Source organism: Parus major, chromosome 1 (genome assembly GCF_001522545.3).
Source record: "Parus major isolate Abel chromosome 1, Parus_major1.1, whole genome shotgun sequence".
NCBI lineage: Eukaryota > Metazoa > Chordata > Aves > Passeriformes > Paridae > Parus > Parus major.
In genome coordinates this window covers 101,742,361-101,754,727 of record NC_031768.1, presented here as the reverse complement: position 1 = coordinate 101,754,727, position 12,367 = coordinate 101,742,361, and the positions used below count along the sequence as shown (strand labels likewise).

Here is a 12,367-nt window from a genome sequence, read left to right as displayed (position 1 = left end):
CATCTGCAGGGATATTCCTTGGCATCCCAGTCCTTGCTGGGTCCATTCCAAAGTGTATTCTTTTATTAACCCACTGCCTGGCTTCAGAACAACCTCATGTAAAAAAAAAAATAAATAAATTAAAACATAATGTATTAGAAGCTATTGTCCTCTTCCCAGAGATGTGGCACTTCTCCCTGTATGCTGTACAGATTAGTCTTGTACCAATGTATCTGACCCTCAGAAGTGTCAATGCTTGCTATGAGCAGTCCAAAGGAATGAATCCTCAATTATGTTCTTGATTTAATTAGGAAAACTTCACTTTTTAAGTTCTTATTTTTTCATATATGCTCCTGCTCTTCAGCATTTTGCAAATTATTTTAGCATCAAAGAGTCTTTGCTTGTTTTCCCTATCAGAAAATAAAGTATGTGGGTAAATATTCAAAATTCATATGGTAATAATTCATCTTGTTTTTAGTAGGTGGCAGAGCCTTTAAAAAAAAATGTCCCTATCAATGCTTGAAATTAAAACTTAGGAAAAACTTGCATCTGCTTAAACTAGTAAATAAATAGGGTCAAGGGCACAAACCTGGTCACTGAGCTGTAGTTTATCATTATACATCATTTCTCAGCAAAAAAACACTCACTAAAGTAAATGCAGGGCTTGGGGGATTTAAGAGACATGTTTCCTGATGCAGAGTGTGGGTAATGGAGCTTAGTTTTCCATTCCAGTTGTTCTTTGGGACAGTAAATGGCCACTAGGTCAAACTTACTTATATTTGCAGTTGGAGCCCATGCCTCAAGATGGCCAGAATACTTGTTTAAAATGTAGGAATGGCATCCTGTCACATGCTCTGGAACCTTCCAGCCATTGGTCCCAGCTAAATAATTTAAAAAAAATTAATTGGTAGCATTTATACATGGCTCCTTTGGCTCCCACATGACGAACATGCACTAAGGCTGGGTGAAATGCTACTCTAACCCCTTCAGGAGTATGCTAGCTTTTGTAGCTCATTCATAGCACACAGCATCTTGAAACTCACTGATGAAACTGTAACACCACACCCCACAATACACATAATTTTATCATATTACTAAATATTTGGAGAGTGCCATGACTTGGCACACTGCTGTAGAGATTTTTTAAATGAAGGATCATGGGCCTCTGCTCCAACAGAGTTTACAGTTGGGTCCTGGATCTGCAGATGTATGAGGTTATCCTGAGTCATCCATGCAGGGTCTTCTCCAGTGGCAGGGATGGAAGAAGCAAAAGTGAGGAGATTACACACATAAAACAAATGATAAATGAAATGCTACTTATGGGTGCCTGGGTAGTCCCAGGCATTAGTAACAGAACATGCCTTTTTTGTGTCTGTGTGGCTGGTTGAGATACTGTTGAGTTCAGCACCTGTGGTATCTTGCTTTCAATGGCAGAGTTATGGTTTATACAGTGCAAGTCTGGGAAGATCTGCAACAGATTTAGGACTTGTGCAAGGGATTGCAGGACTCCTTCTTGAGTGAGAGTCATGCCTGCTGAGCTACATTTGAAGTCAGGGACAGGTGTAGCTGAAGTCTGGGTGCAGAGTCTCACCTGTGCTGTCCATGGTAGCTTTTAAGACTGATGGCAGTCTTCTAAGGCTCAGGGGAGACCTTATCACTCTCCACAACTGCCTGAAAAGACAGTTTTCTGACTGGGGGTCAGTCTTTTCTCTGAGGTATCAAGCAATAAGATGAGAAAAATAGAATCAAGTTTCACCATGGGAGGTTAAGGTTGGATATTACAAGAAATTTCTTCCCACAAAGGGTTGTTTAGCCCTGGCACAGGCTGCCCAAGGCAGTGTTGGAGTTCTAGTCCCTGGAGGGATTTAAAAGCTGTGGCACTTGGGGACATGGGTTAGTGGTGGGCTTGGCAGTGCTGGGGGAATGCTTGAACTTGGTGATCTTGTAGGGCTTTTCCAACCTCAATGATTCTATGATTCTGTGTCCCAAATCCATAGACACTTTTAGTAAATCCTGCAAGGACTTGCCGGTAGATTTGGAGAGGTCTTCACATTTTGGAAGTTACCTGGTGCAACAGGTGACAACAAAACCTTATTTTCCAGTTCAGTTATCTTTCTGACAGGATAATGAATTTCTTACAGCACCCCAAACGTATTTCTAAAGATTAGCCAAGATGATTTTCCGAACATTTAAGTCTAATAACCAGGTCAATTAGGAAATGCAATCCAGAAAATCTCATCCAGCTGCCTCTCCTATTAATGGACAGATAAAAAAATCCTTCTTTGCAGTCTGCAAAGCCAAAGAGGGTTGTTTGCTCAACATCCACTTGCTTCCAGGGCTTAAATGCCAGTGGAAAACCCCAGCTCTGGTTTGTTAATTGCCACACTTTTGTGACCAATCCTGTTTTAGGAAAATCCCATGAAAAATGGTGAATCATTTTCTCCTGCTGATGAAAATGGTAGTAGTTTTGACCCACAGAAGCAGTAGGAAAGGTAATGACTGCTAAAATTTAGATTTAGGTTACAGGTTCAGCACCCAGGTCCTGTGAAATAAACCCTCACATGCACACCTTGGCAGCTCCCTATCTCCAAAAGCAGCCTTGTTTTGCCACTAGACCCACATGTCAATGTGTGCATGAGGAGCAGGAGACAGAAAACTGCAACAATTCAACAACAGACTTCCCTGATTCATCAAAACACTTAGAACACAACATGTCACATAAAAACTATTTAAGTATGTGAAATAGTTTCGCCTATCAAGCCTGGGGGCTTGAGTGTGCACAAAAGTTTCTCAGATTAAAGGTTTAGAATGGTTTTAAACTTCCTAAGGCTCTTCCTGAATAATTCCCTGTATGCATGTGGATAGTGCAGAACATATTTATCCTATATCCTTTATGAATGCTTCTTTCTGGTTTCTTACTTTCTGCCCCACCTTTTCACTCATATCTCCTATGTCCTGTCCTGATGAACACATGGACAGGCAGCTCCCATGGACACTGCAATAAACAGATACTTGTAGTCCATTGCCATTTTTTTAATGATTCCTCCACATGGTATAGTGGTGGCCCTGGCAGTCCTGGACTTGACGATCTTACAGGGATTTTCTAATCTTTACGATTCCATGATTCTGCCTTAACAAACTGTTAGCACTGAGGAAAACCACACAGATTGGAACCATCTTCTTTCCATATTCCCTCTCCACACCCTCACCTCTCAGCACCTATTAAGGCCAGTCACCTCTCAGCAGCAATATCAAGCCCATGAAGATCCTGTGGTAGGACTCATCTTGCTGTGTTGTTTGCACAGTTCTGAGCATGGCAGGTGCCTCATAATCATGAGTATCACAACTGCCACAACTTACTACTTCTATTCCTTTTGACTAATAACAACTGCATTTTCCCGACTGCCCTTTAAGGTAATTTTGAAAAAGGCTATTTATACAGAAATCAGAGTATTTGCACAGCAAATCAGACTGCAATAGATATACCAGGCAATTTCCCCATGTAAATAAGTCCTCCTTGGAGAACACTGATAAAACCTTCTCCCCCCAGGTACACATTTTTGGGGGTCAGTGGATGGGAGAAGGGCCAGGGAAATGGAAGTTTGGAGCAGTTTGAGTGCTTCTGGGCAACTGTCACACAAAGAAAAATGGATGTACTGTTCAAAGCTGCTGGCAAAACTGAGTCTTATACAAATAATATAGTGGCTTTGGGAATTTGGGATTGTTTATACAGGGTTCTTTGCCGTTCACACAGGACCTTTTGTGACTTGTTTATATGAACGCAATCAGCACAAGGACACAGACATAAAAAAAAAATTATCCTATATAATAGCTGTCCTGAAAATGGACTGCAAGGAAGCTGTTTTGAGTCTCTTGATCCAGGGACTAAAGCATTTATTATCTTCTTTCCTTTCACCTGAAACCCACAATTAAACCAAATGAAAATAGTTACACAAGTACTTTTGCAACTAACATCCATTTTTTCATAGTCCATAGCTGACAGATGTCTTAAATTCAGACTCATGAGGCCTTCTCTTCAGAAGCCAGTTGTACGTTTCTTACAGGGTTTTAATCTTAATATTTTTTCTTCTATTTTTTTTCTTTTTCTTTTATTTTCCATGTTTTTCCTTTTTTTCTTTGTTCATTTGTCGTTTTTCTTTTGTTTTCTTTTTTTTCCTTTCATTTTTCCTTTCTTTTTTTTTATAATTTTCATTTTTCCTTTTCATTAACATTTTTTTTTCATTTTTGCTTTAATTCTTTTGATTTTCTCTCCTCCGTTTTTCTTTTCCCCCCTTTCTCTTTTCTTATTTCTTTCCTATTTTCTTTTAATTTTTAAATTTTATTTTGCTTCTCTCATTTTTCTTTTAATTTTTTAATTTTATTTTGCTTTTCTCATTTTTCTTTCTCTTTTTAATTTTTTTTTTACTTTTCTTCTTTTCTTATTTCTTTCCTATTTTCTTTTAATTTTTAAATTTTATTTTGCTTCTCTCATTTTTCTTTTAATTTTTTAATTTTATTTTGCTTTTCTCATTTTTCTTTCTCTTTTTAATTTTTTTTTTTAACTTTTCTTCTTTTCTTGTACATGTTTGGTTTTTCCTTTCCTTCTTTTTCTTTTCTCCTTTTCCGTTTTGCTGCCTTTCCTTTTCCCCCCCTTCTTTCCTTTTGTTCTTTTTATATTTTCCTTCCTTTGTCTTTTTCTCTAGCAGGCAATCACCGAGCCTCCAGCCCCGAAACCGACCTGAAAGCAAAAACCAGACCCCAACATCTGCTCTTTCCGCCGATTACAGACGATCGGAGAAGAGGTTGTGGGACCTGCAGGACGTGGTGAGGCACCACACGAGCCAGGACTACCCCGGGCAGTGGTTCCCTGCCCTCGCAGGAGACCCAGATGTCCCTGAGAGCCCCGAGGGTGACAAGTGTCCTTGTCCCTTTCCCGGCCCGCGGTCACTCAGCTCCGAGCGCGGAGCGCCCCGGGGAGCGCCCACGTGCCGGCAAAAACACCAGCTCGCTATTTTTGTTGCTAATCATTAGCCGCTGATTAGAACAACACCCTGGAGTTCCGGCGGGTCCCCGCCATCCCCGGGGGCCGCGGGGATGCGAGCCCTCCCCCGCCCGGCCGGCCCCGCTGCCGAGGGGCTGTGCCGGGATGGGGCGCGGGCAGGGGATGCACGGAGCCCCGCGGGGTCCCGGCCCTGCCCGCGGAGGCATCCGCGGGGCGCGGAGCCTTTTGTTATGCTAATCCGAGCTGACATCACTCCGCATATCAAAGCCGAGGGGGCCGCATATAAGGCGACTCCGGGGGCCGCCCCGCCAGAGCGGCTCCGGTCCCTGCGCAGCCCGGCCCGGGCGGAGGTAAGCGGAGACCGCCAGGGAATGTGAGGCACTGCCCGGAGAGGTGGGAAGGGGATAGCGGAGCCCCTCGAAAAGCCGAAGGTGCGGGGCTGGCCGTGAACAGGGGTTTGCGAGGCGTGGAAAGAATTCCAAGGAGAGGGGATGCATCCCGGAGGATGCGTGGGAGGAGGAAGACTCCGAGGGGTTCGACGGAGAAAGGATTCTTAAAGGCTGCAAAGCAGACGGAGGAGATGCCAGGGAGAGAGGAGGCTTGGACACTGCAAGGGAGAAGGGAGACTTGGAGTATGCAAGGAAAAGGGAGACCCGGAGAATTGCAAGGAAAAGGGGAGACCCGGGTGGATGCATGGGGCAGGGAGAACTGAGGGGATGCACGGAAGAGGGGAGGCTTGGAGACTGCGAGGGAGAGGGGATACCCGGGGGAATGCAAGGAAGGAGGAGACTCGGAGGCTGAATTAAGAGACCTGAGACCCAGCGGGGGGAAGTATGAGTGCAGGAGAGAGGGGAGGACCTAGGGGAGAGGGAGAGCCAGAGGGTGGAGAGACCCGTTCCCGGTGAGCTGCAGGGAAGAGGAGACACCCAAGAGTTGGGAGACTGGAGACACAGGGGCTGAAGTCAGGTGGGGGACTTGAAGCTGTAAATGTGCAAGCCAATGCAAGGAGCTGCAGAGCAGAGAGGAGTCCGGGAGGCTGCAGGGTAGTGGGGACGTCCAGGGGCTGCAGGGGAGAAGGGGGAACCAGAAGGAAGCAAGGGAGTGGTGAGATCCGGCAGCTGGAAATCAGCTCCACCACCCTCTATTCCTTTTCTGTGCTCCCAGTCCTCACTGCAGGTCATCTGGGGATATGCTACCCCTAAACCAGGCTACTGTGCTTCTGGAGAGAGCTGCAGGCTGGCAGCAGAGTCAGGTGGATGTCTTTGTTTCCTGGATGGGAAAAATGGAAGAATGTGAGCTGGATACTCACGGGTTTATGTACAGTTAAAATTGCCTGTTCCAATTCCTGAGTCCAGAGTCTTGGAGGTGTCTGATGGGAGTGTTTTCTGTGTGCCAGAGCCATGAGGTGAAGAGAAAAGAGAGCTTTGAGTTAAAAACAGCTCCTGTTTTTAGGAGTCCACGGGCCACTTGCTGTTGGTTTGATCAGTGACCCAGAGTTCACCAGAGCTGTAAACATCCCATCTGCCCCCAAGTGTGTCCCCCCTGACCCCTTGCAAATTGCTCTTGCAAATGTAATCTGTGATGAGCTGGACTGAGTGGGAAAAGGCATTATTGCCTCTCCAAATAAAAGGGGTGCAATTGCATGCAAACTGCAAATTGAAGTTCTTTGGGTAGGTATGGGGGAATTAGATAACTTCTTTTCCTCTCCAGGGGTTGAAAAAAACCCCAAACTGTGACTTTTTAAAGGCAGGGGAGGAAAGTAGGGAATTGTGGTGGTTGGTCAGGTTTAGTGAGAGTGTTTTAGACCATCTAAGACATTTTACACCCAGTCCTTGTGTTGTTCAGCAGTTCACTGAAGGGGTCTGAAATACCTCAATAGACACTGAAAGGCATGGGCAGAATTAAGGGTTGAAGGTTTCCAGCGTGCTTGTAGAGCAGTGGGAAGAAAAGGGCTCCCAAAGATTAAGAGATACAAAAATACTCTGAAACAAGAAGCTTGTATGCCTGGATGCTGATGAGAGCACTGCCTTCAAGGGAAGCATCAAACCCAAATCCAAGCGGGCATTAAAGAAAAACAATCCATGGCAATGAAATACTGCCTCCCTTGTAGGCAGTCAGTTTTGTCTTGGACTTCAAGAGAGCCAGGAACTCACCCCTAGAGGTCATTAAAATTCTTAGTAGTAACAGCACTTCTCTAGTAACCCTTTACAACAGGCACTCTGGCTGAGATAGCCAAAAAGCACACTGGATAGAAAAATATGCTGCAGATGGCAGAGAAAGCAGTCAGAAATATTCTTTCCCCTCAGTTGCTCCCCAAATGGGGATATTTAGGCAGAAAGCTGCAGTTGGGCAAATCCAGAGCTGGGGATCAGGTAGGACATCCCTTTTCCAGGGTAAGAGGTTTCCCAAAGTGAAGCTGAGTGCTCCAACCATTCCCTTCCTAAACACCTTTGAGGGATTGATGTGGGGGGATGCACAGTTACAGTTTGCTTGTGTCAGTCTGCTGTGTGATGAGTTGTGAGGCTTCAGAGATGCAATGTGGTGGGCAGGTTTTTCTGTTTATTTTGCTATTGTCTTTCTCGTGGGATGGGAAACCACTGCAAAGACCGCAAAAAGCAGCCCAGAGCGGTGTCTGAAGTGAATAACTGAAGGGAAACCCATTTACTGCTATTAATACCTCTGCTAAAATAAGCAAGCCATGTCCTGGAGACAGAGAGGACCCCTCTAAGGATTTAAGTCCTGCACCTGGTTTGTTTATCTGTTTGGCCTATAGAAGGAAAACACCAACAAAAAGAAAAGAGGTGTGGGGGTATCCCTGAGAGCTTTTTTGTCTCCTCCAGGCTGCTCCCTGGAGACAAAAAAGGGATTTTATGTTTACAGAGTTGCAACCTTTTCCGTGAGTTCCAGGTGCCAAGGACTTGGAAGAAGTGAGAGGCAGAGTTAATGAAGTGAGAAGAAAAGCAAAAGGTAAAGAGCAAAACACATTTATTGTAACAGATCAGAGAGAAACATCTGCAGGGAAAGGGCATCTGCATTAAGTAAGGAAATGCAGTTTTTATTATTTGTCTTCTCTGCAGAAAAAGAGAGAGGAAAAAGAAATCTGGAGAGAGGAAAGGGAGAGATGAATAGCTGAAGATCTTTAGTCTAAAGATGTGGGGTTTTTTTCTTCTTTTTCCTGAGAAGTTGCACAAACTTTTTGAAAAAGGGAAGAAAAAAAACCCCAACACTAAAGTGGAGCACCAAATGACGTCTTGCCATGTGCAGGGTTAAATACAACAGGGAAACACACAATCAGACCATAACTCCGTGTAATTCAACCCATACGGTTTGTCTGTGTATTGACTCAAAAGGTTGTATCAAGGCTTGGCAAGGAGGGGACTGAGAAGAGATAATCCAAACCTTTTCATGATTCATAAACCACTCCTTTGCAATTTGGATAATAGATTTCTCTCTCTCAGTGACTCGCTAAACTTCAGAGTTAACCGTAGCTTGGGCTTTTTCTCTCTCTCCTTTCAGGTTATTCATCTCCAAGAACAAGCAATACCCAAACTAAAGGAAAATACATTGCACAAAATATTAAGAAAACTCCTTTTTAAAAAAAAAAATTCTTTGGAGAAGCTGGTTTCCTTTGGCTAGCAGGAGAAAGTGGAGAAAATGAAGCCAAGTCTGCGATTTTTCTTAGCTGGATTTCTGTTGTGGATTCTGCAGACAGGGCTGTGCTATGGGATAAAATGGATGTAAGTACCTGGCTCTATCTCTGCATTTTTAATGTTTTTGTAAGAATTGCTGGTCTCTTACCTGTTTGTACAACTGCTGCTTGAGGCATACTGTAAGGCTATTTAAAGAGAAGTAAGCACTACAGTTCTCCAGGCATTGATTGATTTCAAGTGTGTGTACTAAGGGCTTATGTTAACAATGTCTCCATCTTCTTTCTAAAATATGCATGATTTAGGCTCATTTTTTTCCTCCTCATTGATACCAAGGGAAAGGCACACACTTGAATGCTCACATGAGCCACTTAATGAAGTTTCTAGCATTAGCTCTTGTTATGCTGGGAAACTCTCCCACCAGGACCACTGGTTGTGCTGAGTAGGAACTGAGGAGTAGGAATGGCTGAGGTAATGCTGCCCATCTCCAACCACAGGGGATGCTTGACAGATAACATGGGCTTTTTGTGGACCTTTTAACCTTTGGGTTTTGTGAAGGGTGTAAAAAATGAGGTGAGGAGGGGGGAGGAGGGTGAAGAAATACCAGGGACTGTGGTCAAGTCAGGATTGAGTTTCCTTGGAGGTAATGTCACTGCAAAGTGAAAATACCACTCTATTTTCCTTGCTTAAGCAAGCAATCAGTTAGTTGTGTGCTACAAAATAAACAAACAGACCACTCCAGTGCCAGCCTGGTTTCATGCCCTTGATCTGTCTTTTCTTCTTGGGTTTGGGGCTGGGCACAAAATAAATAAGGGAATATGGGTTTGCCTCAAACAAGCATCTTTGGTAGAAGAAAAGGCACAATAATATAGTGTCAGGAAGACTCTGTAGAGCATTAAAGCAAGGATGTTTGGGTTAGGTGGTGAAACTTGGACAGGAGGTTTCTGTTTCGTTGCTCCTTCTGCCACAGACTTCGTACTATGTCTAATTCCCCTTCTGCTGTTCCAGTCATTGTCAGTTGAAGCTCTACTCATGTCATCTTTCATAAAGGCTTAAATTTGGATACCTGCAAATTAGACTATCCCATTGGAGCCAGTGTTTTTACTGCCCATCATCTAGTCAGGGAAGGGAGAATCTTCCAGATTCAACTTCTCCAAACAGAGACATCCAACAGGAACATTAAGTGATAGCCTCTGGCGATGCTGTTTACTGCAGGGAGCTGCTAGATACCACACACCTACCTTTTATATCCATAAAGTGAAGCATAGTGAACCACTCCATTGAGTGTTTAAATGCACACAGGTGGGAGGAATAGTCATCTACTTTAGGGCATCTTTCAAGGTGGCATGCTTGCCTATGGCAGGAAGGTAGGAACTATGATTTTTAAGTTTCCTTCCAACCTAAATCGTTCCATCATCTTTTATTTGCTGTCTCTGTACTCTAATGACCATCTTGGAAGTAGAGGAAAGATCTGGTTTGCTCTTCAGTGCCTTGGCTTTACACCTTGTAGTAGTCAGCAGAACTCAATTACATAACCCAGCTGTTTCTTTCCACCAGCTTCCTCCAGTATTTAGGCTCTCAGCTCTGCCCATATGGCACCAGGAAAGGCAGGCATCTCCTTCCTACAGGACATTTAGCAACATGTCCATGGGACTCCTTTGCAGTGTTTATTTCTATGCAGCATGGAAATAAAGCTGTTTTGTGGCACCCTGATTCAGCAGGACTTTTAAGTGTAGCACCATGACTGACTGGAGGGACTTGCCCATATGCTTGGCATTGGTGTCCCACTTAGGCAAGGTGCTTACTCCTGAGTGAAGGGCTTGGGTTCTTCCAAAGGGCAGGGGTGAGGTGAGCTCCAGAGGGAGCCTGATAGTATGGTGAGAAGGCACAGACATGTAAAAATGCTGGGAGGCAAGGCAAGGTCCCTAATAGGCTTGCTGTCAAAAGCAGCCTTTTGGCTGCTAAGTGATTAAGCTGTAAGGGTTGCTTTTGGGGATGAGTGGGGGGAGAAGCACTTGGAGGCAAGACACCACAGCTGCTGCTCCTCCCCTTGCCAGCAGACATATCCCCCCTATCAAAAAGTGAGTGGGAAAGATGAAAGCTCGGATTAAAGTGGTATTTGAAGCATGAATGGCATGCAGATGCACCGCTGAGCTCCCCTCACACCTGTTTAAAACTCGGCAGAGACCTGCGCTCCCTGTCCACAGCACTTTGCAACTGGGATGCTGGCAGCTGGAATTTCACAAAGTTGTTTGTTTTTTTCTTTCATTTGCTGTTTCTCCTCATTTCCCCACTCTTATTTTCCTGTGGAAACACAGGCTAATTTTTTCCCACTCCCCATCCTTCTTTTTCCTTGGGGCTCAGGGACTGTCCTTAGAAATTGCATGGGTAAATTCTTGGCAAACAGAGTACCAAATACTGGGTAATACCTCAGACCTGCTTATCTCAGCCCTGGACTCATATTCTGGGTGCCATACAATTGAAATCTGCTCCTTCCTTCCTTCTCTCTCTCATGAACAGAGATGTGAGGAAAAAGGATGGGATGAAGGTGGAAAGTGCTATGTGATGTTTTCAATTGTGGGCTTTTCTCAGTGGTCTGCCCCCTGCGTCATTTTTGTAGGCATGGTGCCAGAGGCTAGCTTCAAAGAGGATTTGGGAGGGGAAGGGAGAGAGAAGGAGGTGGGTTTCACTGGCCTGGAGATGAGGGATTGACTCATATGAAAGGTGATAGGTAATTTAATTTTGATTCAGTGTGTGATGTAATTGCAGGGGGAAGGGAAGAAGAAAAACACAATTTTCAGCCATTTAGGAATTCTGATACTAATTCTGAAAATTAGTAAAAGCAGGGAGAAGGTAACAAAAAGAATTATTTATTTTACTTGGCTTATTTTTATGAGTTCTGTGGTCCAGATCCCCAACTGTTGGAAGTTAGTGCTGGGACCCACCAAACATCCAGCAGGCATGTGTGTGGGCATTCAGCATCTCGTATGCATGCTCTTGCTCTTGTGTACATCTCTCTTGCTGAAGAAATTTCCTATCTTGTGCTCTTTCATCTGAGCTCCAGAGAGCTACTGAGGTGTAAAGGCAGAGTATGGCTCCAGATCTTTGCTGGATCAGGATTGTTGTGGAGATGCAGCCTTTCTCATCAATGTATATGAAACCCTGTGTCTTATTTTTGCAAACAGTTTCCCATCCTTAGAGCAAAGCAGGTGTGTGGGGAGGCCACATCATTTTGTGGTGCTCAGTGCTGTTTTGTCACAGTGGCTGGGAAGGTGAGGCAGCCATTGGTTTCCATGAGCTATGTCTTAGGGCCAATGCTCCTAGCAATTCTATCACCTTCCCCATCTGCTTTTGCAATTCATTTAGCTTTCCCAGGAGAGTTTGGGTTTGACCAAGCAGGTGCTGGAGAAACATATTTGTGTAGAACTGAAAAGCAGATGAGCACTAGAGGGAGCTGCAGCCAGATGTGCATGCCCCAGAGGTCTGCAGATGTTGGGGTGTCCAGGCACAGAGTAGCTTCTGAGGCACTTCTGCCTCCACAGGGGCTGGCATCTCCTCTGTCCCTCTGTATTGATTATCCCCTTCAATGTGGGGATTATTTTTTTTTCTTTAATCCTTTCTTTTTTTCTCCTTTTTTCACTCCTTTTTTTCTCTTTTTTTTCCTTTTCCTTTTCCTTTTCCTTTTCCTTTTCCTTTTCCTTTTCCTTTTCCTTTTCCTTTTCCTTTTCCTTTTCCTTTT

General features: G+C 44.3%; 1 protein-coding gene across 7 annotated transcripts in view; it reads left to right on the top strand.

Annotated features, from left to right (window-relative positions):
- Nucleotides 1-5,089: 5,089 nt before the first annotated feature.
- Nucleotides 5,090-12,367, top strand: part of WNT11 (Wnt family member 11) — a 26,496-nt gene continuing 19,218 nt past the window's right edge. The window contains exons 1-3 of one of the 7 annotated variants that reach the window (XM_015644430.3): nt 5,090-5,331; nt 7,862-7,948; nt 8,498-8,718. In XM_015644430.3, the coding sequence (XP_015499916.1) occupies nt 8,636-8,718 (83 nt within the window). In that variant the 5' untranslated portion in view covers nt 5,090-5,331; nt 7,862-7,948; nt 8,498-8,635. Of the gene's footprint in view, nt 5,413-7,861; nt 7,949-8,497; nt 8,719-12,367 lie in introns of all 7 variants that reach the window. The other 6 variants (XM_015644376.3, XM_015644359.3, XM_015644446.3 and 3 more) reach the window with 6 other exon arrangements.